We start from the raw sequence: 23,150 nt of genomic DNA, 5'->3' as shown, positions 1-23,150 counted from the left end.
GATTTTGCCCCGCCACCATGATGACACAAAAGAGACCCTTGGAAACTTCTTCAGTCTGTGGGTCCGCGCTGAAAATTCACAAGCAGCGGGCCACTAAATGGCGCCCAGCCTACTGAAGTAGCGATGACTTCAGGCCTCGACCCCCACTACGGTCATGCCCCTCCAAAATCGTCAACCAACAACTAAAAAATCACTCCAACAACATTTATTCAATATACCCAAGACAAAGACAAGATGCCGACTGAACTAGAAGAGGTATGTGACACTTGATGCTCTATATAACGAGTTGGGCTGACAAAAGTACCCTGTAGCTCGTGGGCTTCATCGCCAACCCCAATGCCCAGATTCGTCTGCTTGCTGCAGAGAACCTGGTTCCCTACTCATTATCGGAACCTAGCATTTTCAAGACTGAGAAATTTCAGCCGATCAAGCATCTCAGCTTCTTAGTTCGCGACCACCCTGTAAGCATGGCCGTAAAAGGACGAAAACGTGCATTAACTTAATGGAATCATTAGAAAATTGCCGAACATGCTCTCACAATGCTTATCAACCTATCTGGTGACGAAGAGGTGCTTAAATTTCTGGCAACAGACGAAAAGTTCCTAGGAATCGTCTTTGATCTCATAGTGGTATGTGTGATAGTCCGGAGTTACCGAGAACAAGTCACTGATACAAATTCTAGAACCCTGAGGAACCAAATGCCAACTTGCTAGCCATGCTTGCTGCCAACCTTTCCAAGTGGGACGGTCTGAAGGATTTCCTCAAGAGAAAGCAAGAACCCCCCAAGGAGCTGGGCTCAGACGAGATTGTCCTCAACCAGCTCCTGGATTTGTTTGTCAAGGGACAAGATGGCACATACAACAAGAACGCAGACTTTGACTATCTAGCCTACGTTTTTGCTGATCTTTCCAAGCACGACGATGTTCGAAAGCATTTCCTCGAGGAGCAGGCATACGACAAGGTCATTCCTCTTACAAAGCTCAAGGTCTTTACCGAGCACAAGTCTGACATCCGACGTAAGGGTGTTGCCAGCACTATCAAGAACGCGGCTTTCGAGGTCAAGTCCCATCCGTCTTTCTTGGCTGACGATGCGATTGATATCCTTCCCTACATCCTCCTCCCTATCATGGGTAACGAGGAGTACGATGTTGATGAAACTATGGACATGCTGCCTGATCTCCAACTCCTACCACCTGACAAGAAGCGAGACTCAGACAACCAGAACATACAGACACATGTGGAGACGATTACCCTGTTAACGACGACACGCGAGGGACGTGAGCTTATGCGCCGTGTCAAGGTTTACCCTGTCATTCGAGAGACACATCAGCGAGTCAACGATGAGGGCGTCCAGGAGGCATGCGAGCGATTGGTGCAGGTACTGGCACGAGATGAGGAAGGCGAGGGAGAAGATGAGGCCAAGGAGGCAAACGGAGTCAAAGCTATCGAGGATAAGCCTGACACTACCAATGGCCGAGTGGAAGCAGTCGAAGATGAGGATGATCAGCTTGTTGAGGTTTAAATTAAAGATGTTAATGCTATGGTGTTTTCATGGAACGGATAGTGGACGAGGCAAATGGAAAGTTGAACTGGGTAAAAAAGTTTTTGGTTTGATTAGAAACGCCGGGCCCTAGGACAGGACCGGCAATGTTGGAAATTATGAATATATGTACCGAAAAGTAACGTATATAGATAGACGTGAATGCTTTATCAAAAAAGAGTGTTGTTCCGTAACCGACCTAACCCGGGGTATCACCACCCCGAAATGCTGCGCTTGTTAAAGAATGTCCTGCCACCGAGTCTAGATATGTGCCCTATGATCCGACATGATATAACCTCCAAAATATTAGAAACGCCGCTTTGCAAATAGCTACCACCCAACTCAAGATTGACTACTTTGTTTGTCCCATGTCTTCCTCGCTCTCCTTAAACATACTCTTTCTAATCGGGCTTGATGAGGCCTTGGCTGTAAGATAGTCCCGACCGGGCGCCTCGTTGGCACTGGGAGGGGACACAGGAACAGGAGACACAGCTGTATTGAGAGGAGGCGATGAAGGCGTGAGGTCTGCAGGGGGAGAAGGAAGGATATCCTCTGTCATACCAGGGAATGGCGGCGAAGGCATGTTGCCATCGTCACTTCTAGGGCTTATAGGGCTTATAATATGTCGGAGAGCCGAAGCGTCGCCTTCAGAAATACCAGACACATCAGATGCTATTCGAGGCGGTCTGCCACTGTTTTCAGTGACACCAGATACATCAGATGTCATGCGAGTATGGCCACCATGTCCAGCCGTAGGAGAGTCGGGTTGGGAGACATGTGGCTCTGTCGACCTCGAAACGGTACTTGCGTGCTCTCCGACGGAGTACGAGTTACTGGATGGGTTGGACATGGAACGGGATTTGTTATCAGAGGCAAAATGAGAGTACTTCTGTATGATATTGATCGGAGAGAGCCCTGTGTCATGAAGCTCAGGTGGCCGCGAGGTATCTGGTCCTGTTAGCTTTATATTCAACTGGTTTGAAACGACATTCGCAACTTACCAGCCATTTCATGGATCTGAGTGTCAGCCACCTCAGCAGGCGAAGAAGTATTGGCAGGAGTGCCCACTGGGGAGGGCGACAAACCAACGACCTGTGCAGTAGAGGCCATCTCGGTACTTGGGCTTACAGGGGTTTCATCAGTAGTGACAGTGGGGGCCTTTTCGTTATGTTGACCTCGGATCCATGATCGGATTCGTGACCCCGGGTCTTCAGTCCCGTAGTCACTGTTCCTGTTCCTGAAAATCCTGCGACGGCGCCAGAGACAGAAGACGACCAAGATACCAGTGACGAGCATAAGTCCGAGAACAACACCCAGGACTGGCGCAACCCACTTTGGAAGACCAGAGCCACCACTGCCATCTTGATCCTCGTCACCATCGCTTGGGTTGTCAAGCCTAGGCCTTCCTGTAGAGGTGGCCTTGTTGTATGGCCAGTATTCCTTGATCTTTTTCGTGTCGTACTCTGTATCAAAAATATCCTTCAGAGCAGAAGTAGTCCAACCTCCCGCAGGAGCGGTCACTGTTGCACCGCCTGCGGCATCGCCACCAATCTCCGATTGGATCTTTTCATGGACGCCGTAATCGCTGTATTCACCAGGGTCGTAACTGTCCAACCATTCTCCACTGGTAACATTGAAGTTCACCACCGGGCCTTTCTCAAGGCATGTAATCTGGGTTCCAGCTAGTGGTGTGTAACCACCAAAGACCAGCATCTGGTCAGGATACGGCATGAAGCATTTATGTCCTGCGCGAGCATGAATCGATTTTCCCTCGTTGATCTTGACCCAGGTGAAAGACGGCAGCGAGAGTACCCACACATCATCACTGAATGCTTCTTTCACGTTAATCCCATCGAAACCACCGTAATAGAAGATGTTGAAGCTTGAACGGTCTGTAGCTGTAGCCACTACGGCGCAACCCCGTGTTAGTGCCCCAGGACCGTCCTTGGTTTCTTGCTGATACCACTTGTCATTTTCAACGTCGTAAATATCAATGGTTTGCATGAATTTGGGGCTCTGTTTCTTCTGTCGTCGTGGAGTTTATGTCAGCGTTAAAATGTACGATGTATCATGTTTGATGTTGCTTACGCTTTCTTCCTCGTTCGCCGATTTGCGACTTTGTCCCGCCCACTGAGGATAGACAACACCCCCCAGGACAACAAGAATACCTTTCTTGCCAACTGGAACCCAAACGACTTCTGCATTAGCACGTCCCTTCACACCCTTCAGTGTCTTGTTGGTCCAGGTCTCATAGAATTGGTCTTCTAGATTTAACATGATAAATGTATCAGAGACATTGGTTGCTTTCTTTTCCGGGTCATTCGTGAAGAACTCTCCTTTCGTTGGTGATCGTAAGCCAGAGAAGTAAAACGCGAGGTCTTCGGATGGCACATTCACCGCTCCTCCATATGCGATATATCGGGTAACGTTTTCGTCCAGCTTGCTATCAACAAAACTTGGCTTCCATGTTGGCTTATCTGGTCCATACTGATAGGCCTGGTACCCCAGGATTTCGTCCTTCGCGGGTGATTCGTATAGATCGTCGTTCTCCAGGAGATCACCGCCATAGAGGAAGAACTCGTCGTCGTTTCCAAGAAGGGCACCGTCAAGAAAATTGGGAGCAGCGCCATTACTGTTCCCCGAGCCACCACGAGCCTTGGACATGGCTGGGCTGTCAAGAAGGATACTCGTCAGATTGGTACTTGCGTTAAACGGAGTGCTCAGGTTAAAATTGAGGATGATTCCCGCATCGTTGCCTTGTACGGTCAGCTATTGCAAGGTAAACATATAACGGTACGGCGTACTTGGGGTAGAATCAGTTAACGTTGTCTTGTCATTCATTTCAGCAAACCACGAAATATCGCCTCCATCGAGATATATCATATCGCGGATCATAATTGCTGATTATATATTAGAGATGACCTCTAAGCATCAATCAGTTTGCAAACTTACCTCTTGGTTGCTGCCATGTACATATTCCAGAGCTGACTTGGCCATCTTGCCAGTTATTGAACTGAGCGATAGTTGGGCCTACGGCTGTTGCTAATAACGCCCAGGATGCAGTGTTTCTCAACATCATATCTGAGATGATTGACTTTCTAAGTAGGCGTCACACAGAGCAGAAGTTTGGGAGAAAGCGATGGTAGTAAGCTGCTACTGGACCATTACCTATCGTGTATCCTAAAGACTGTACAAAACTCGACAAGCGGGCCGAGGACCAGCGAGTGGCGAATTCGAACGAATGGCAGGGCTGGTATAAGAAGACAGGAAATCTCTATTGAACAAAGAAATAGCCTTGGTCCAGAATCAAGGTTCGCTGAAGCGTCCAAGCGGCTTAGTACTCGGCGAGTTCGTGAAAATGTACTGTACATAAACGGGCAAGGATGAGTGAATCAGACGCCAAGGCAAAGTTTGTAAGATGGAAAGAAACGGCGCGGGGAGATTTCAAAACGGTCGGTAAGACTCGTCTCAATGCAGAGATGTAACGCGAGAGTATTCGCCGTCGAGCAAAACGTTCGCCACTGGGTCCGGTCGAGATCGAACGAGATGGGGGATAGGGCTGAGTGATCAGACAGCACATTTGTCGACAAGGGAATGTTGAGTACATAGTTCCATCGAATTTTACCCATGAGGTCTAGTGGGTTCTTGTTCGCGATGTAGCATGCATGTCCTCTGGCCCTGCATCGTTGTAGTGGTCACAGTCACGGTTTTGGGCTGATGCTGTTCCTAAAGTTATGGTCTATAGCAGGGATAACTCCCATGTGTCTGCTCAGCCTCAATCTTTGCGAGCATTCGTTCCGCTAGCCATTAACTAGCAAGCCTGGTGGCCTGGCAACGTTGGAAAACATTCATCCACTTCAGGCGTGGAGTCGTCTGTTGCTGGTGACGAGTGGGTAACAATTGAGGGCTGACATTGAGGAATTTTTGATGGACTTTGGTTAGGATCAGCCTTGAACTAAGCCAGGGTGATGAGATGGCTCGGAAAAGCCCCATTTCCTCATGGCATCGGTCACAGAGTGAAAAGTGTAACAGTTTAGGAAAGGATACTCATCGGTAACTTGTGAACAAAGAATCAGTGGCCATGGCTGAGAGTCGGATGAACCGACAATAAGCTGTTGGTGGTAGAATTGTTTCATAGACCAACAGCCACAACCACCATATGGTCCACGCAACTAGGTATACCGCGATCTCGCATAACGTTACGCACGGGTTGGACCAGTTGGCTAAAACATTGGGAAAAAGAATCTAGATGTCAACTACCTCCTCTTGCAACGGGATACGGACGCGGACGCGGACATGACCGAACGGGAGAATTGGCTCCTTCTGGTAAGAAATGTCAGATACTCAAGAGCAAAATCCAAAAGTGCCATCCGTTGAAGGACAAACGAAAGAGGCTTTTTGGAGGCTGGGTTTGTCTGGGTTGGAGAGACAGGGTCGATCTTACCATCTAGACTACATCCCTGTCAAAAATAAGCACTGGCACATGTCGGGGAGGAGATAATGTAACGACACGACACCCTCACATATTCTCTCCGTGAGACTAAGGAGAAAGGTCCAAAGTGATGGTCGGTTCATATAAAATGCATGTTATTTTGCGCTACAAGGATGCACCTCTTTTCAGACTCCATCTCAAATGCGTTGTCATCCTCCGAGGTGTCTTGTTCTGCTGCAACATGGATGCACTTCATCGCGGCCCCCACAAGCCATGATGGATTAAAAGTCGCGCAAGTGTGTGAGTGTGAGACAAAACGTCTATACCAAAGCCAAAGTCGAGGGGATGAAGACTTGTTTGGTTATTGACATGGCAAATGAGTGTGGATTTGGAGAACAAAGAAAAAGAGGTTAGGTGATGAATCATTTCAAGTCGACGAAGGACCATATCTGATCCGAGCACGCACTACATTGACCGACTTGTGACTGTTTGTGAAAGGCAGGAAGAACTCGACTCTACTCTGTACCTTCACTTCCATCAACTCGAATAAGGCTCGGCCTGCGGACCAAAGCGGGGCTCAGGGCCGACCCAGTGGGGGGAGTAAGCTTTAGTGGGTAATCTAGCCTACTAGCTCAATATGCACCCAAGCTTTCAACGCCTCGTGCTTACATCGTCCGACCGACTTCTAGAGTCAGGTACGCGAAATTCTAGCGGAAATTTGAGTTGATGGTGGCTTTGTTTTATTTTGTTTTCAAGCAAGTGATGATCTAGAGATTTTAGTGTTACCGAGTAAAGAGGTAGACATACAAATAGACACAAGGTTAAAGGTATTAAGCTATCGACGATCTCGGATATAAATATGTCTCCACTCGCTCCCGCCCTCACAGGGCTGGATCGAATCGAAGCAAAAAAACAAAACTGGCCGTCATGGGGTTCTTTGCTTTGTTTGGGCTGTGACCAATCAGATTTCAAATGGCCCTGAGAACATCAGGCTGTGGCGCCCTCCTTCCCGCCCGTTTCACTGTAAGCCACCGACTAAACTTACCTTGGTATCGGAAGGTGGGAGCCTCTATTGGTCGTGTTCAACTACTTTCCTCAACTCGTCTTCGTTTCTTTTTTGGGATCCATCCAAAAGAAGCATGCCTCTATGTGTCGCACTTGTTCTGCCTCATTGTTTATGTGATAGCCAATCGCTCGCATCAAAAGCAACGTGACTGGCCAAGTTGCACATCTAATACGGGAAATTCTAGACTGTCAGCACCCAAACCAGTCAGTGTTCTTTGAGATCCGGCTTTACATTAGCCACAGCATCAATGGCGCTCATCAGGCAGTTACTATTGAAGTTGGAGACCGTGATACCGCATTGTCTATTATTATCTCCGCCTACAATCTATCTCATCACTTCTGTGTTGTCAATGTCACAATATTACGCGTCAATCCTCGGCTTTCGGGCTAAGGCCTGGTGTACCGTCACCGTTCAATTGCTGGTCATCTCGGACTTGTGGTCCTGTAGGCTGTCATGTGGTGGCCCTGTCAGCAATCCCCTCATGGGTTATTACTGTGATGTGCTGTGACATTGTCCCTTCTCAGCCCCTTGGCGGCCCGTAGCCTTGGGCCGAAAAGTATGAGATGCGCGATAATGGAAAGCGTTAAGGCGCCATGACAAGGAACGTCTTCGAGCGGATCTTACAAGGCCGTGATGCTTGCTCGATTGGGGCATATTCCAACGGACGTACCCTTGCCAGACCCTTGCTTTCAACCATGTTCAATATGCATTGTTGCTCATGCTACGCATCGCCCCAAGTAAGCCAGTTCAGTTGAGGTATCCACAACGCATCCATATTAGCATTTAGCTCAAGCGGCACACCCGGTCAAGGATATCTTTTGTGAAGACTCTTTGTCCAAAGTTGTCTTCTCTGTAGTGGTCAATCCGGGATCTCTTTCACCTGAGCTTATGCTTGGCTATTGAGTTTGATTACTTCCTTACTCATTCACCCTCGCCATCAGCTCGAGACCCTGGTGATTAGGCTCTACTCACTTTCACATCTGCTCACCGGCCGTGGAAATACGCTCAAGTGGCTTATCGGAGAGGAAATTAATACCAATTGTGGATGTTGTTGTAAGTGGTGTCAAGTGTCAAGGCACTTTTACTCAGCCCCAACCTTGGCCCTGATCCTTCATCATATATCTATTCGAGGATAATACTTTTACACCCTTTGTTTGACGCTCTCTAACCTTTCGGTCAAGCAGAGTAGGGCCTTGACGTTCGTTTTACCACATTCGTTACCTGGCTATTGTGAGCTTCACGCCGGTATCACTCGCTACATAGAAGACAGTCGCCTGTTATGCGCTTCTCACTATTGCTCAACGTCTTAGGCGTTGCAGCCGCTGAGATTCCGGCTCGAAATGGCGAAAACTTTCTTCATAGACGAAGCGAAGCTGCCACTATACAGCCTACTGCTACCGCAAACAACGAAGTACCGATCCAAGATGGTTATGTTGCTAACCCACCCAACGCTCAAACATATGGAGCTGGTGACGAGCCGGAAACATCACTGGCGCAAGTACCTCAGGTCACCCAATCTGTCTCAGTCGAGGACGATGACAAGAAGGAAGAACAGAAGCTGGAGGAAACCAGCGCTGCTGTCTCCGAGCAAGGGGATGTGGCCACTGAGACAAGCCCCAAGATGGTATATAACCTCGCATGCAGTTGCAATCAGCCTGCCCCTATTCCGACCATCACGGGAGGGTATACTGCCAATCCGCCACCAGCTCCAGCTTCAACTACAACCAGTCAACTTACAGTGGTCCCGTACCCTACTTACACGCCTCCTGAGCCTGTAACCACCACGACCACCGAGCAAGCCCCAGTGCCTGATCCTACAACAAGTTCAACTTACCAGGCTCCTGAGCCCTCGACCACGGTATCTGAACCTGTAGTACCTTACCCACCGCCGAGCTCTATATATGAACCTCCACAAATTTCAACCACGAGCACCGATGTTTATGAGCCCCCTAGCACAACCAGCGACATACCACTTCCTCCTACTACCACAATTTCGCCCCCTGTCACTACACAGTCATGGTAAGTCACCAAAGGCTCTTTGAAGACCTATCACTAACACGATTGAAGCGCGCCTGGCGAGCCTGTCACCGTGACAAACAAGATTTATGTTACCAAGACAGTCACAGACAAGGTTCATGTTACCAAGACTGTCACGCAAAAGATTCATGTTACTAAGACTGTCACGGACAAGGTCACTGAGACGATGACTGATAAGGTGACCGTGACTGAAACTCAAACTGCGGCGACAGAGACTAAGACGGTGACCGAAACGGTAACCAAGGGCACAACTGTGGTGCAGACTCAGCCCCCTGTCACAGTCACTGCAGATGGAGATACAGTCACAGTACCTGGCCCTACGATTACTGAAGATGGAGAAACCGTCACAGTACCTGGCCCCACGATTACTGAAGATGGAGAAACCGTCACAGTATCCGGTCCTACGATTACAGAGGCTGGAGATACAGTCACAGTACCCGGCCCTACAGTCACCGGAGATGGATACACGGTCACTCTACCTCCTGTTACCATCACTGCAGATGGAGATATAGTTACAGTACCTGGTCCTACAGTTACCGAAGATGGAGACACTATCACAGTTCCCGGTCCCACAATTACTGAGGCTGGAACTACTATCACTGAGCCTGGGACCACTATAACACTCCCTCAATTAACTATCACCGAGGCTGGAACAACCGTGACTTTACCCGAGAAGACTGTTACAGAGTCCGGCAGCACCGTGACTGAAGCTGGGACCACTATCACTCTTCCTGAAGTAACAATTACCAGGCCTGGTAGCACTGTTACTGAAGCTGGAGCGACCGTTACTGAGCCTGGTCTGACAGTTACCGGTACTGTTACTATCCCTGGAACCAGAACTACTGTTACCGAGACTGGAGAAGATGAGACTGTGACTATCCACAGAACTGTCATCCAACCGGGCGAAGACAAGACTATCTTGAGAACTGTTACTCTTCCTGGCCAGGAATCTGTTGTGACGGTATCTGGTGAAGAGCGAACCGTTACAGTTCCTGGAGAGCGCACCGTGGTGACTGTGCCCGGTGAACAGGCCACCGTCACAGTAGAGTCCGTCGTTACTGAGCGTCTTCCAGCAGAAACGGTGACTCTTACAGAGGATGGAGAAACTATTGTGACAGTGGTCCCAGGCCCAACAACTGTATACACCACCACATTGGTCATTGGTCAGACCGTACAGCTTCCTCCAACCACCGTTACTGCTATTCCCGGGCGCATTACTCTGTGCCCTAAGCCTACAGGCAGATCTGCGCCGCTTGACCCCAAATCGGATCGCACGTTTGGCTGTGAGCCCGGGTACGTCTGTAACCCTCCTAAGCCATCGTGGTGTAACTTTTGGGCCGAGCCACCGTCTGATGACTACCTATGTGAGCCACAGTACTGTATCAAGGCTCCTAAACTTAAGAAGCCCCAATGGCGCAAGAATGAGACTGAGTACTATCCACGATCTCCCGGATACTTTGATCTGAACCCTGAGGCTTTCGGTCTTTCTTACGACATTTTCGAGAAGCAAGTCTACGAAAAGGTCGTCAGCAGTGAGCTCAAGACCTTCACAACGGGCAACTGGGCCTCTCAGACGACCTTGAGTGACTGGCCCGATGCTACTACCTCGGTGGCAGAGAACTACGATTACGCTCCCAGTAATAACCAGCGACGTGGACTACATATGCTGGAGACAAGAGACGTTACTCCGGCCATTTGTTTCGATGATTGCAATGGCGCGTACAGAATTGCTCAGTCCGTTGGAAAATCAGATAGGCTTTGCAACGACGGTTCCTCATTCCGTAAAAGCTACGGCGTTTGTCGAGAATGCATTAGCGATAATGAGGGGACTAAGAAAACTGAGCGAGACTACGTCGCACCTAAGTTCCAACAGTTCACCGAATTCTGTGACGGTAAGGATACTACAAGTGCCACGACAGCCGCGCCTGCCCCCGAGTCTCAGGTCACTGGAACTCCAGACGTGGAGACGGAGAGTCAGGTCGAAGCTACGTCGGGCGGATTTGCTGCCATCACAACCGCAGAGGAATCTGAACCTGAGTCAAGCAGTGCTGCTGAGCCTCAGTCGACCGATGATGCTCCCGAGCCTACTTCCGCACAGGAAGACAAGACCACGGATCAGCTTGAGCCTACTTCCGCACAGGAAGACAAAACCACAGATCAGCCTGAGCCTACTTCCAATGCCCCTGTTACCACAGACGACTCTGATGCTGTTTCTACCGAAGATTCCAAGCCTGTCTCTACGGCAGCTGATTCCACACAGGACTCAGAGCCGACTTTGACGGCAGCTGGAACATCTTCAGATGCATCACAGCCAACTACATCTGCGGAAGCTGCCGAACAGAGCGCTGATACGACTGAAAGACCCGAAGCGACAGAGACTGAAACAGCAGCTGAGGAGGCATCAACCGACGGGTCTGAAAACTCTACAGCTGGTGAGTCCACCACTTTGCCTTTTACTACTAAGAGAGTTATCGTGACTGTTACATCATCCCTTGAGGAGTCTTCTGAGACTGATATCGTTTCTACCGTCACAGAAACAGGTTCAAGAACTGCTCAGACCAAGGGTGTCGAGTCAGATTCTTCCAAGACTGATTCAGAGGCTGCCACTGAGACTGGTGACGCCGCTACTGAGACAGATGGTTCGGGAACTGCTACTGAGACCACAATCAAAGCCACACGCTCTGATAAGACTGCCGCTACCGAGACTGAGACAGAATCTGGGGCCGCTGCAACGGAAGCCACAGAAACAGACGATTCAGGTGCTGCTACTGCTACCACTTCAGGCGAGAGTGAGAGCGATAGTGAGACCAGGTCACGACTCGAGACACGCACTTCAACCTCTACGTCGGATGAGACCGCAGCACCTTCAACTGTCGAGGCTTCAGCATCCCGCTTGACGGCCAGCTTTGCCACTTTCATCGCTCTTCTGTCGATGCTAGTTATCCTCATTTAAACTTCAACACCAATCACCCTTTATTTCACTTTTCACGACACTCATTACGATAATGTCTATTCGACAACGACAGCATGTTTATTTTACGCTTTATGGATACTCAGTGCACATACGACTTTTGGTGAAGGATGATGTTACATATTTGGCTTTTTGCCACGACACTCTTTTGGCGCATGGCGGAAGGCATATAGAATCAGCATTGGGATACCAGACACTCTTTGATACACATATACCACGGGAGAGAGGATATTGGACATTTTTAAAGCATGGATTGATGGTCGTAGGCGGCCAGTGTTAATATGATAAGGAGAAAAGAACAGTAAAGTAGTATGCGGTTGAAAATTGATTTTTGTATTTATCGCCGCCACTTTGGCGAGTCGAACTTTGCAATATTTGGTCTGTTCTGAGCAGTGTGATGGTTTGGTATAATACAGTACATAGATATAGTGCAATTGCCCGCAGTATTGTGGTACAACAAAATAGAGGAAGCGTTTTCAAGTCATCATGAGTTCGTTTGGAATCGTGCAATATTCGATGCAGCTATCAGGCGCACCGGGAATATATGTCTTTGATTGGGCCTTGTCAATAGAGACCAACATTTGGGGTGATTACATGACTTACTTCCTTCTTTTCTCTTTTGTTTTTTCTCTTCCTTTGTCTTTACCAATCACTCAGTCCAAGCTCTTTGCGTCGTATGTAAAGAGGCTCATCGAAATTGCCGGCTTCGAGAGTCTCAAGGTATGCAACCTCTGCATCGACAGTCGATCGTCGGCGAGGGAAAATCACCCAGACGCTGGGGACAGGGACAGTGAAGAAAGAGAGTCCAAGCATTGTGAAGCTACCCTCTGCTGTAATTCGAGTTGAATAATAAGTGTAATCTTGTCGTGACTCAAGACAAGATAAGTCTGGAGGCAAAGGTGATTGGAATTGTCTCAAATTTGCGTTCCAAAAACACATTCCCATCATGGCTATTTATCTGTCAGGCCCTCGGGCCCAGAATCCCAGAACTGGTCCATCGTGAACACTTGCATCCTCAAAATTCCCAAAGCCCTATCGCCATGCCCACCATCTGAGACGGATTCGGCAATGGATTAACACTTGAGGGTTCAGGGCCCATTGGTATGGAATGCAAGGGACACAGAACGCCTCGTGGCGTCTTAGACAAGTGATCTCCACAGCTTTGCTCTAGAACGTGAGCTAGTTTCGTTGGGAATAGCTTCGATTTGGAGATATTTGGAATGCAGAGATCAACGAATCTATTGGTTAGGGCTTATAGCGTCGTGTTAATCTTGCATAGATCGTCGATAGCTTTGACGTAGCTCCTCTGAAAATGGTTCCTGGCGAACGGCGTTGATCTTTAGAAATGTGACGACACTGGCGGCTGAATTCAGAATTGATCGTGAGATATGACATCGTGGGAAGCTTGCAATGCTCAAACAACAAAGCCATTTCTTGTCTATCATTCATGAATCACAAGCAGTATGTAGAGAAGTTCATCGTCGCCAACGCCGTCATTCCTGCTAAGAACCCTACTCTCAAGTTTGTATTGTTCTTGGCGGATGGGCATCGGAGGGACATTTCCCCCAAGATGGCTTCAAGCAAGTCAAACAGAGTCACTTTGTCAAGAACTTGTTAGACCATGACGAAACTTCACATTTCATCTAAGCCATCCTACGAACATATAGGACGCACAGATTTCGGTAAGTGAAACGATGAATGATCCTGAATTTCAGTCACACCTCAACGGGAGCGCATGACGAACTATATTTCAACTGCAATCGCCCGATCTTCAAGTTACTACCATGTAATATAGGCTGGCAACAACCTGATGCTGGTGACTGAGGCGGTTATGGCAACGACGGTGAGAACTGTGTTGCTATCTTTAAAGACCTCGGCGAGTCTCTTGATTCTGCTCTTCATCCTGAAAATCGGGTTACAAGTTCAAGAGTCCGTTCGTCCGACCTGCGTGAGTTATATGTCTACCATACCTTGAGTGCAAAAATATTAATGTTGATCATTTGTAATCAGGCCCAAACACATCCACGCGTATTCCAGTACCCTCAGAAATTTCTACAAAATAAGCAAATCCTTCGTCTTCGACGAATGGATTTTCACCGTCGTGATACATGAAATCGACTACCTCAAGGCTGACGTCCATTCTTAAAGTTTCCAGAGCCTCTTCCCCTTCTTCATCCACACGAACAGTTATCTTGGGCTGGTCCGCTGCTTTCCTCTTACGCCAGCCCGGCATCTTTGGCATATCCTGCAATAAACCATGGTAGTCACCATAGTCTGGAATAAATATGAGAAAGCTCAACTCGACCGACATGACTGTCATTGGCAATTCTCCAAGAAACTCAATAACGTCGTCCTTTTTAACATGGAAACAGGATAGGCCAAAATGTCGAAGTTGGTGCCAGTCGTTGATAGGAAAGATACTGCGTAGAGGACTAAAATACCGTTCGACATTTTCGTCATCGTTAGGGTCGTCGAGAATCGCGATATTGGTACAAAGACTAATATGCTGGAGATCCGGCGCCATAGCAAGTAAATTTCGCAAATGGCAACTGCGAAAAGAACGCCCATCAAGCTGGTACAGAGCGGCGCAGTGTAGGGAGAGGTCAAGATGCGCGAACCCAGGCTGACTTAAAATAGTGATCAGGTCGCTCCTCTCGTTGTTGTCGGGTCCATCGAAAATACGACAGCCGATCCCAGTTCGGAGTTGATTGGTATCGACGATTAGATCTGTAACTCTGCTTCCCGGGTTGTTACGAGTGCTGGGCAAGGATACGGCTAACGAGTAGATAGCCACGCCACTAGCCCTTCTTTGCGAAAGCCCAATCAATTGCTTCTAGCAGATTTTCGTGTAATCCCGTCACGGCCAGCTACGCTCAAGTGGGATTAATGGGAAGTTGCGCAGTTTGCTCTGGCTCTCCAGCCAATCGCGCGACCTGACGGAGCCGGGTGAGTTCTGCCGTGCATGCTCACCCTGTACCCTCCTGTAGGGTGAGCCAGGCACACATGCAGAATATGGCTTGAGGCTGACACGTAATTAATTTATGCTGTCCTGCATTGCTGCACTTGATTGGTCTCTCCGTCACGTCACGGTAATTGCGTCTAAACGCGTATCTTGAACGCATCGCTTTGTCTTTCTTACCTAACATCGTGGCAGTCACCATCTGAGTTTGTCTGCTCCTAGAGGAACGGCAGGCGAGCAAAGATTGGTTTGTTTTCAACCAATGAGTCGGAGACATAAGCATAACAAGGTATTAACTTCTATCAACGACGTCTCGGCCAGCTCCTACCAGATGTCCTTTGCTCCGTTATCACCTCCTCTACTGCATTGCTATTTTGCTGAAAATATGCACTTTTGCTACCCGTACACTTCATGTTATGTAAGACTGTTTCCAATATCCCAGCGACGGGCCGAAGTGGCAGTAACACATTTCAGAGGAAGGCAAGGACATTACTTAGTAAATTGTAATATATGAATAAATATAAAATATGGCCTTTACTATCTACTAAATACCCATATCCAGTTCACTTAACGCAAGGTTGTTCCAGGATATGATCCAGAGAGCTGCATTGCGTAGTCAATCCCCAGAGCTTCTTATGCTGAACCCTACCAGTCAGCCTCGCTTGTATGCTATTAGCCATCACTGGCTAGATTGCTCTAGGTCTATTTCCTAGGAAATAATAGTAGTATTGAGAGCTAATCTTTAATGCAGGCTTGGAAAGCGTCTAAATTTGGTCTAGTTCGTTTTGTGCCAAAAAGGACCAGCTTATCACGTGTCAGCACTCCCTCCTTCGTCATTCTCGTTCGCATTATCTCTGGTGAAGATCTATCACAACTAATATAGCCTCTTCCTACGAAAGGTGCGGACGAGCTGATTCCTATCTTGCGTATCCTGGAAACAATGGTTCCCTTATGTGCGCATTTGTGTTGTTCACTTTTGTTTTAATCTACCTATTCGTAACTGGACACCACTATCTCAGGCCGAGTAATATAAAATAGATGCTAATGACTGACCTCGACGACGAAATTCGCGAGCTCTGGCGCTAGCTAGAAGCGGCTAATGAGCGAGAAAAGGCAGCGCAAGAGCGAGAAAAAGCAGCGCAAGAGCGAGAAAAAGCAGCGCAAGAGCGAGAAGAGAGCCTTAGGCGTGACCAACGCAATACATCGTACCATGAGTATCTACGACTTTGCCACGAGGAACTTTTTGCGACCCTTACTGTGCAAGATAAAGCGAGATCGTCGAGTGGTGGGACAACTGACGTGACGGGTAAATACTACCCCCTAACGTTGCGTCCTTGGGGCGGGTTTCTTAACGGACAACGACAGTGTCATACCATAATTGAGGAAACAATACCAGAACTCCTTTTGCCTTTACGAAACGACGTCTGTGCAGTAGCGCGAGCTTTAAATAAAAGGCCTGTCGCCAGTGAGGAGGATCTTAGGACATTTGAGCATCTGGCTATCGAAGATCCTGTGGAAAACGTATTCGCCGTGTTTAGACCGCGATCTTAAACTCGTCCGAGCGGGCAGAAGCTCGATTGCAAAGCGATTACATTCGAGAATTACTCTCTCAGTCTCACGGAGCCTGACGATACCGATAGTGATGACGGCGATATCGATGAAATCTTTATTAAACCTATGTATCGGCAGCCTAGGTCGAAGAAAAGAATGGCACTATATCGGAAAGTGCTAAGAAAACGAGGACCAGATAGATAGGCTATCCGTACAACGTTGGCAGGAGAAAAATATGCAGCATTCCCCGGCGAATATAAGGCAGCACATAAAATACCTGCCGAGAGTTTTCAGAAGGCTATGTGCAAAGAGGACCTATTTACTTGCATTATTCTGAAAATCTCTAGTAGGAAAGTCAGTACCGACGGTGAGACGCGTTTATGAGAACAGATGGAAGAGACAGTCGCTAAGGCACTTGCCTAAATATTCCACTATATAATCCACCTTGGCAGTAGCTGTGGCTATTTTACGGCTGGAAAAGCGCTAATCTTTCTTTATATCGAAGATGATCTAACAGTGTTATATTATTATATATCTTAGCCGGATATGGATGCTAAAGGCTTAGACGGGATAGTAGATCTATTCTATACTGCCGTTGTATAACTGGCTGCATTTTATTTATAGACCTGCCGAGAACCTGGCAAGTCTAACTTGTGGAAGGAGAAGGCGATTCTCTAGCTGAGCAAGTGGCCGATGCCGTACACCGAGATGCGCGGTGGGACAACAGAGGAAGAATTGCCCCAGTCTATGCGCTCTGCCTTATCTTATGCTGGATCAGTTACTGCTGCCTAGAAACTTACAGTATAGCTGCGACAGAGGATGAGGGTATCGTGTAACCCACAGCAGCAGCCAGACGCCGATAATGATACTAGTGATGAGGAGTCGGCCGGCAGTGCCAGCGGACGGAATCACGGTCTATAAGCGTCGCTTAAAGCGAAAGCCCCCGGCTCTAACAAACGTAAGGATATTACATCAGGGAGCGAGGGGGGTCAAAGCAACGAGGAGTTGGAACTTGGGGTATGTCCCTACTGCACCCAGGACTGCTTGTTGGGTCTTAAGAGAAACCAGTTTCTTGATGAAAAGTGTCCAAACGTCGCGTCACATCGCAGCGCCGTTAAAAGTATGTTACATCCCATTAATGCAGCTTGTCTCCTGGACCTATTACGTAAGGACCTGACTCTACTTGTCCACCGCTTGCGTTCCATCAGGCCTCTGGACGGTCATGGTAAGTACGGACGTACAGGAGCCCTCTTCAAGATATCGTTGAGCCGCTATGGCTATACTTTTATCGGCAAAGGGACGTTTGCTGCAGCCGTCGGCAGTCTAGAACATAAACGGAAGGTTTATGGGCAAATGGAACCACTATAAGGCCATTATGTTCCTGTCTGCTTAGGAAGTATCGCTTTGGATACGCCATTTCCACTAGCAGCAGCTGATATAGTTCACATGTTGCTTATGGCATGGGCAGGAGATGTGTTTACAATTAAAGATAACGGCTTATCGGGGCTGCGATTTCAACAGCTACTTTTAACTTGTGGCGTCATTTATAACGACATGCGGCAAGAGAACCTCCTTTGGAATTCTGAGCGTGGATATCTTTTACTTATTGACTTCGATCTAGCAACTATCTTGCCAGATATGCGCTATATGCAGCTGGAGCAGCTATTTTACAAGAGAAAGAGGCGCCTGTGTGATGCTATAACTATAGATTATTCCGACGGCCAGCTACTGGTGTCAATAGTAAATAGCTTAATTAATGCAAAAGTTTCTCAAGGAGGAAATCGTTTACAGCAATTTGTCGGGGCTTGGGAAGGGTCTCTAGAGGACTTGACGCACAAGCTGAAAACTCCTGTTATGCGTTAAAGTACTAGACTAGCAACTTTTAAAAACTGGTGTAGAACAGGGAGCAAGCTTGGAACAACCGGCAAGGGCAGCGATAGGAATATACGACAGCCTTAGTAGTCCCTAAACTTTCTATTTGTCTATAGAACCTGTACTTAACTTGTGGATTAAGCCATAGAACTTAAGGTATGCGCTTAAAAGAACCAGGGTCAAATTAGAGTTTATCTTTCAGTTTTATGCGCAGGCCAGACTTACGTTCTGTAAGACTGTGCACGATCTCCTACTTCTTTATTTCTCCTGCATGGTATGCACCGAGTCGATGCCTAATAAATCGAAGGGTTTATAGGCCTCAATGTGCCTAATGTGCCCTAATGTGCCCCTATTAGCCCCGAAGGCTATTTTGAATGTGTGGTTGGGCAATATAATTCGCTGGTAGGATACCTGGAGTTAGATGCAATAGATAATGAGGAGGAAACGAGGTTGTTCCTGGAAGATGGCCCTTTGAAAAGAGAGAGCAAGAATGTTACTTGAGGACAAGTATAGGATATTACAGCGTAGTTACTATAATGAGAATTAAAGTCGATCTCTTACTAGGGAGATGTCTATAAATTTCCTCCCGAGCTAAGCATGGCTTTGGTGAAGTAGTGATGCGAAAAGTTAGAAGAGATTAAAATATTGACAGCTTTTACTTGGAATACGCCTCAATATAATATCCACTTGAAATAGACTAAGAGCCAGAAGCTCCCCCGTTCACTTCCTTCCGTTCTTCTCCCAATAGTTCGGCAAGAACACTCATTGTCGGCGATGTGGTCTCGGTAGTTTGACTCACGTCGTGCGCTGACGAATTTGTATCTGCCGTGCGATTAGGGTTGATATAAACACCACTCCCGCTTTCAGCAGCCTCTGGCATGCTTCCCCCGGTGTAGTAAATAGGTCTAACTGGGACTCCTGGCGCTTTAAAGCGTAACCCGTCCTTGTCAGTCATCCAAATAAGAGGATAGCCCACTGAAGATATTTGCTTTGCTGTCCACAGTATTCTGACAAGCCGGTACTGAACTATCTCAGTCTCCTCTACAACCATCTCATAGACACGTTGTTCTTCTAAGTCATATTTGGCAGCCTTGAACCACTGGTCCGGCAGAATATCTGCAGCAAGCGGCAACCCCTGCATAAGATAGTCTTCTAGCAGCGGACTCGCGTATGGACCTTCGAGGTTGGACATAGTGGGTAAGTTCAAGTCAAACGCCCTTTTCCAGCTACCATCTGACATAAGCTCATATAGCGCCATATTCAGGAAGGGTATAATTAAATGCGGAGGGAATATAAAACCAAGTTTCTCCTCTAGTTCGGGCCGTTCTACTATCAGAGTGCGGATCATGACTAGAAGTACATGGGAAAACCTCTAGAAACCCAGATCCGCAGTGTCCGGCCCTTGCAGAACATAATTCATGACAGCTGGGAACAGTTTCAAGAAAATTTCATTGCTATCGCCAGACAGATATAGTATAATCGCAAGTTTAGCACTAGAAGTCAGTTTAAGATATACAAGTATAGCGATACAAGAACCATACCTGGGACGGATTGAGAACCTTTGTCCTAGACGAGTAATAGCCTCATCGAATAGGGGTAGATAGACTCCCTCGACTGGCGCTTGAGAACCAAGAATAATGCAGGAAACGGCAGTATAAACGCATTCTTGGCCTGAAGAGAGACCAAGCACTTGGTTCTGTATACCTGGTCAGGAGAAACCTTGCCTGCAGATCTCATCTGCAGGTGCCCTTCACCTGAGTTTGGAAGGGGAGGAAAGGGGAAAGAGGGGAGAAACCTGAGCCCCGCCAATGGCATTCTTGCGAGCTATCACTCGACACAAAGACATTTCCTAGGAAATGGCTTGTCACATAACTATGGCCTGATCTTACAGCCACAGCGGTCTTAGCTCCTTTCTTCTGCTGCATGGCCATTGACTGTATACCTTGAGATTGGAATAAGGAGCAAAGTACGAAAGTAATATTACAAAATAGTCAATTAAAGATCAAGTTTATGTTCAAGTTTGCGTTAAGCGTAGGGAAAAACTTGTAAGCTGCTGCAAATATTATCCCCCTGGATACTGGTAATAAATGACGCTCTCTCCGCCAGTGTAGCTTCTCCCTTGCCCTTATAGTGTTCTTTATCTTGATTCTTCTTTCCTTAGCCTGACGTCCCTGTGTAGGTCTGGCAACGCCTTCTCTAAACCATGCCAAGTCTTTATTAAGCATAGGCTAAAGGGAACTGTTGAACGTTTAACGGATTTCTTCTTCTGTTATTCCAGAAGCTAGTATATTAAGTAGTCGTATTTCGTGCATGGGTACCTAACCTTTCCTTAAGATGCTAATCAGTATACTAGCTCTGCTTATTCTATATTAAACTTACTTGATCTTGTATACTATATGCTCTTTACCGAGCCGAAAGATAATAATTTGGCTAGGTTTAGTATATAGATTGAGGATGACTTTATATTCGTTTCCGTGTATAATCTCGGACTTCATGGTGTCCTCTGTGGTGACTCCGCCTAGTATGCTAATGCAAGGTGATGTTGATATTGGCCGGGAAAACTTGGCAGTAAAGTGTTGAAAGTTGTCTTGATTAAAGAGCCTATCCTCATATAATCGAGCTTGTGAACGGCTTATGAAGCTATAAAGACAGAAAATTAGAACTGGAATACCATGGGAGACGGCAGCTTTATATTAACTCGTTATTGAAAGTAAAGCACCATAAGGACTATTCCTGGCTATAACTCCAGTGTCTCTCTAATATTATAAGAAGCAGAGTGGTGGAATCGAAGCTGGCATAGAGTTTGCCGCTAACGATAAAAAGATTGCCCTTTTTATGCGGAAAGCGGCAATATAATATAGGTATGTAAGTTCCTATTCCTGGGAAAATTGAACTCTGAATAGGAGGTTTGGCCTCTGGGCAAGCTTTGCTTTTATTAGAATTAGAGGCTTGGCATATTTTATTGGCAAACGACTTTGTTGAGTCGTCAATAGAGAGAGTTTTAGATGCCTATGAGATACTTTATTAGACGGAATCGTAGAGTTTACCTTTGGCATTATGAAAGGGATAAAGAAGAAGTGCTGTTTGGAGAATATAGTGACTGAAGAAGCGTATGCGTAGATTATTCTCTCGGAGGAAATATCTAATTAACTCGAGGTGCTATAGAATTAAGAGATAGTCGCGGATGTTATTTTGACTTTTTGCGCTTTGAATTAAACTAAGCGTAGTTACCTTGCTGTAGTACTTGTTGAATAATTCGAGTTTGGCGTAGTGGGATACGTGGTAGTCGCTGAATTGCTTGGGTGAGATGTTAAGTGTATATCTGCTTGGAGGTTCCATCAGAGGACCATTTTTCATGATCCTTGGCTGTCTTAGCAGCACTGAGATTTCCCTGACAAGTTAATAAGGTTGTGCAATAACAATGAGCATTATAGACTTACTAGTCCTATACTTCTAGATAAAATAAGACCTCGTTGATATCTTGTAATCTTTGAGGTATGTAACTGTATCCCGAAAGAAGCGTTTTCAATAAGTCACCTTGTGATATATGAGAGAATGCCTTAATCAGACACTGTCGGGCTTGCTTTAAGTCACTGTTACACCTGTGATAGAAATAAGCATATACTTGTCTGTGTAAAAGAGGGATAGATAGTGATGGGGCTTGTTCTTTTTCGAGACTGCTGGCTTGGTTATGTAATCCTTCAGGGTCCAGATTTAAACCAGACTGCTGCAAGTTATATGCGGCCACCTGGTATAAGAGGGCGGCCATATCTGCAGGGAATGGCCCGTTGTTCGTCTGAGCCTTATCCCATTTCTTGCACATGTTGGTTAGGACGTCGAAAGGCGTGACATTGCAGTATGGATATAGTTGATTAGGGACGGTCATAAGGATGTATTCTACTCAATCGTTCAGTTTCATATCCCAAAAGGATAGAGCATACTTACCGGTGCTTATTCCCATGAAACTGGCTGCTGAAATACATGGTACCATTCCAGACCGTGGATGTTCCACCATTGCGTACGTAATAAAGAAGGGTTTAAGTGATAGGACAACATTGATACGATATAAGTGCGGCAACATGTCATTATATACCAAGGCGAGTATCTGACATGTCTTGAGATGGACTTGGAAGGTTGAGAAGGTGTGAAATCTATTAGGAGGAGGGGGCGTGTACGCCGATCATAAGTTTGGTTGCATGGATTAGCCACGGGACGCAGGATTATACATCTTTCCTCTCCCATTAAAGACGCAGCTGGAATAAGGGCCCTCCGTTCTCTTGCATCCACCAGTCAGGACACTATGGTCAATGCATGGCTGGCAGATGCTTTTCCAGTTTACCTCCTTGCCGTAACAATGTATGTCCATTGCATTGATGGCGGACTCGTCTTCAACACTCAAACGTTTCCATACAGTCAAAATGTGGTACAGCTTGTAGGGCAATTCGCTAGCCATTACCCTGAGTAGCTTTCTCAAGGATGATAGTTTCAGAGGTTTTCCCAGCAGTAAGACAATAGCCAGTCTCGCTGTCGACAAATGTCAGCATCCTCTTCGTATTGGTGCAGTCAATGTATACATAAATGTCAAGAATCTGGTATAGAGAAAGCTCATTAGATGGTATTATCTTAGCGATTAATAGAAAAAGGGTCAAGACAGAAGTGTATACAGAGACCAGAGCTATATTTAAATAACAATATGAACCTACGGCTTGAATGCTACGGCTG

At 47.0% G+C, this 23,150-nt stretch overlaps 6 protein-coding genes across 6 annotated transcripts; 2 read left to right on the top strand and 4 right to left on the bottom strand.

Moving 5' to 3' along the window:
* Positions 1-234: 234 nt before the first annotated feature.
* Positions 235-1,522, top strand: FSST1_011142 (protein HGH1; the record flags this gene model as incomplete). Its single annotated transcript, XM_083234244.1, has 4 exons — positions 235-255; positions 312-461; positions 516-629; positions 683-1,522. 4 exons carry the CDS (start codon positions 235-237, stop codon positions 1,520-1,522), a joined length of 1,125 nt encoding a protein of 374 aa, XP_083080838.1.
* A 370-nt stretch (positions 1,523-1,892) lies between these two features.
* On the bottom strand, positions 1,893-4,619 carry FSST1_011141 (Kelch repeat-containing protein; the record flags this gene model as incomplete). Its single annotated transcript, XM_083223735.1, has 5 exons — positions 1,893-2,488; positions 2,542-3,565; positions 3,629-4,296; positions 4,345-4,440; positions 4,493-4,619. 5 exons carry the CDS (start codon positions 4,617-4,619, stop codon positions 1,893-1,895), a joined length of 2,511 nt encoding a protein of 836 aa, XP_083080837.1.
* Positions 4,620-8,317: 3,698 nt separating this feature from the next.
* On the top strand, positions 8,318-12,028 carry FSST1_011140 (uncharacterized protein; the record flags this gene model as incomplete). The annotated part of the gene is made up of 2 exons (XM_083234243.1): positions 8,318-9,057; positions 9,106-12,028. 2 exons carry the CDS (start codon positions 8,318-8,320, stop codon positions 12,026-12,028), a joined length of 3,663 nt encoding a protein of 1,220 aa, XP_083080836.1.
* Positions 12,029-12,688: 660 nt separating this feature from the next.
* Positions 12,689-12,859, bottom strand: FSST1_011139 (uncharacterized protein; the record flags this gene model as incomplete). The annotated part of the gene is made up of 1 exon (XM_083223734.1): positions 12,689-12,859. The coding sequence occupies one exon, from the start codon at positions 12,857-12,859 to the stop codon at positions 12,689-12,691; it is 171 nt and encodes a 56-aa protein (XP_083080835.1).
* A 1,183-nt stretch (positions 12,860-14,042) lies between these two features.
* Positions 14,043-15,051, bottom strand: FSST1_011138 (uncharacterized protein; the record flags this gene model as incomplete). Its single annotated transcript, XM_083234242.1, has 3 exons — positions 14,043-14,850; positions 14,908-14,979; positions 15,017-15,051. The coding sequence occupies 3 exons, from the start codon at positions 15,049-15,051 to the stop codon at positions 14,043-14,045; spliced, it is 915 nt and encodes a 304-aa protein (XP_083080834.1).
* A 4,074-nt stretch (positions 15,052-19,125) lies between these two features.
* FSST1_011137 (uncharacterized protein) lies at positions 19,126-19,620 on the bottom strand (the record flags this gene model as incomplete). Its single annotated transcript, XM_083234241.1, has 1 exon — positions 19,126-19,620. The coding sequence occupies one exon, from the start codon at positions 19,618-19,620 to the stop codon at positions 19,126-19,128; it is 495 nt and encodes a 164-aa protein (XP_083080833.1).
* Between the last annotated feature and the right edge of the window lie 3,530 nt (positions 19,621-23,150).

The sequence above is a fragment of the Fusarium sambucinum genome, chromosome III (assembly GCF_050947815.1).
Source record: "Fusarium sambucinum isolate potato_lamoka chromosome III, whole genome shotgun sequence".
In the NCBI taxonomy this organism is placed as follows: Eukaryota; Fungi; Ascomycota; class Sordariomycetes; order Hypocreales; family Nectriaceae; genus Fusarium; species Fusarium sambucinum.
The sequence above is the reverse complement of the archived record's forward strand: the minus strand, read 5'-3'. Positions and strand labels throughout refer to the sequence as shown.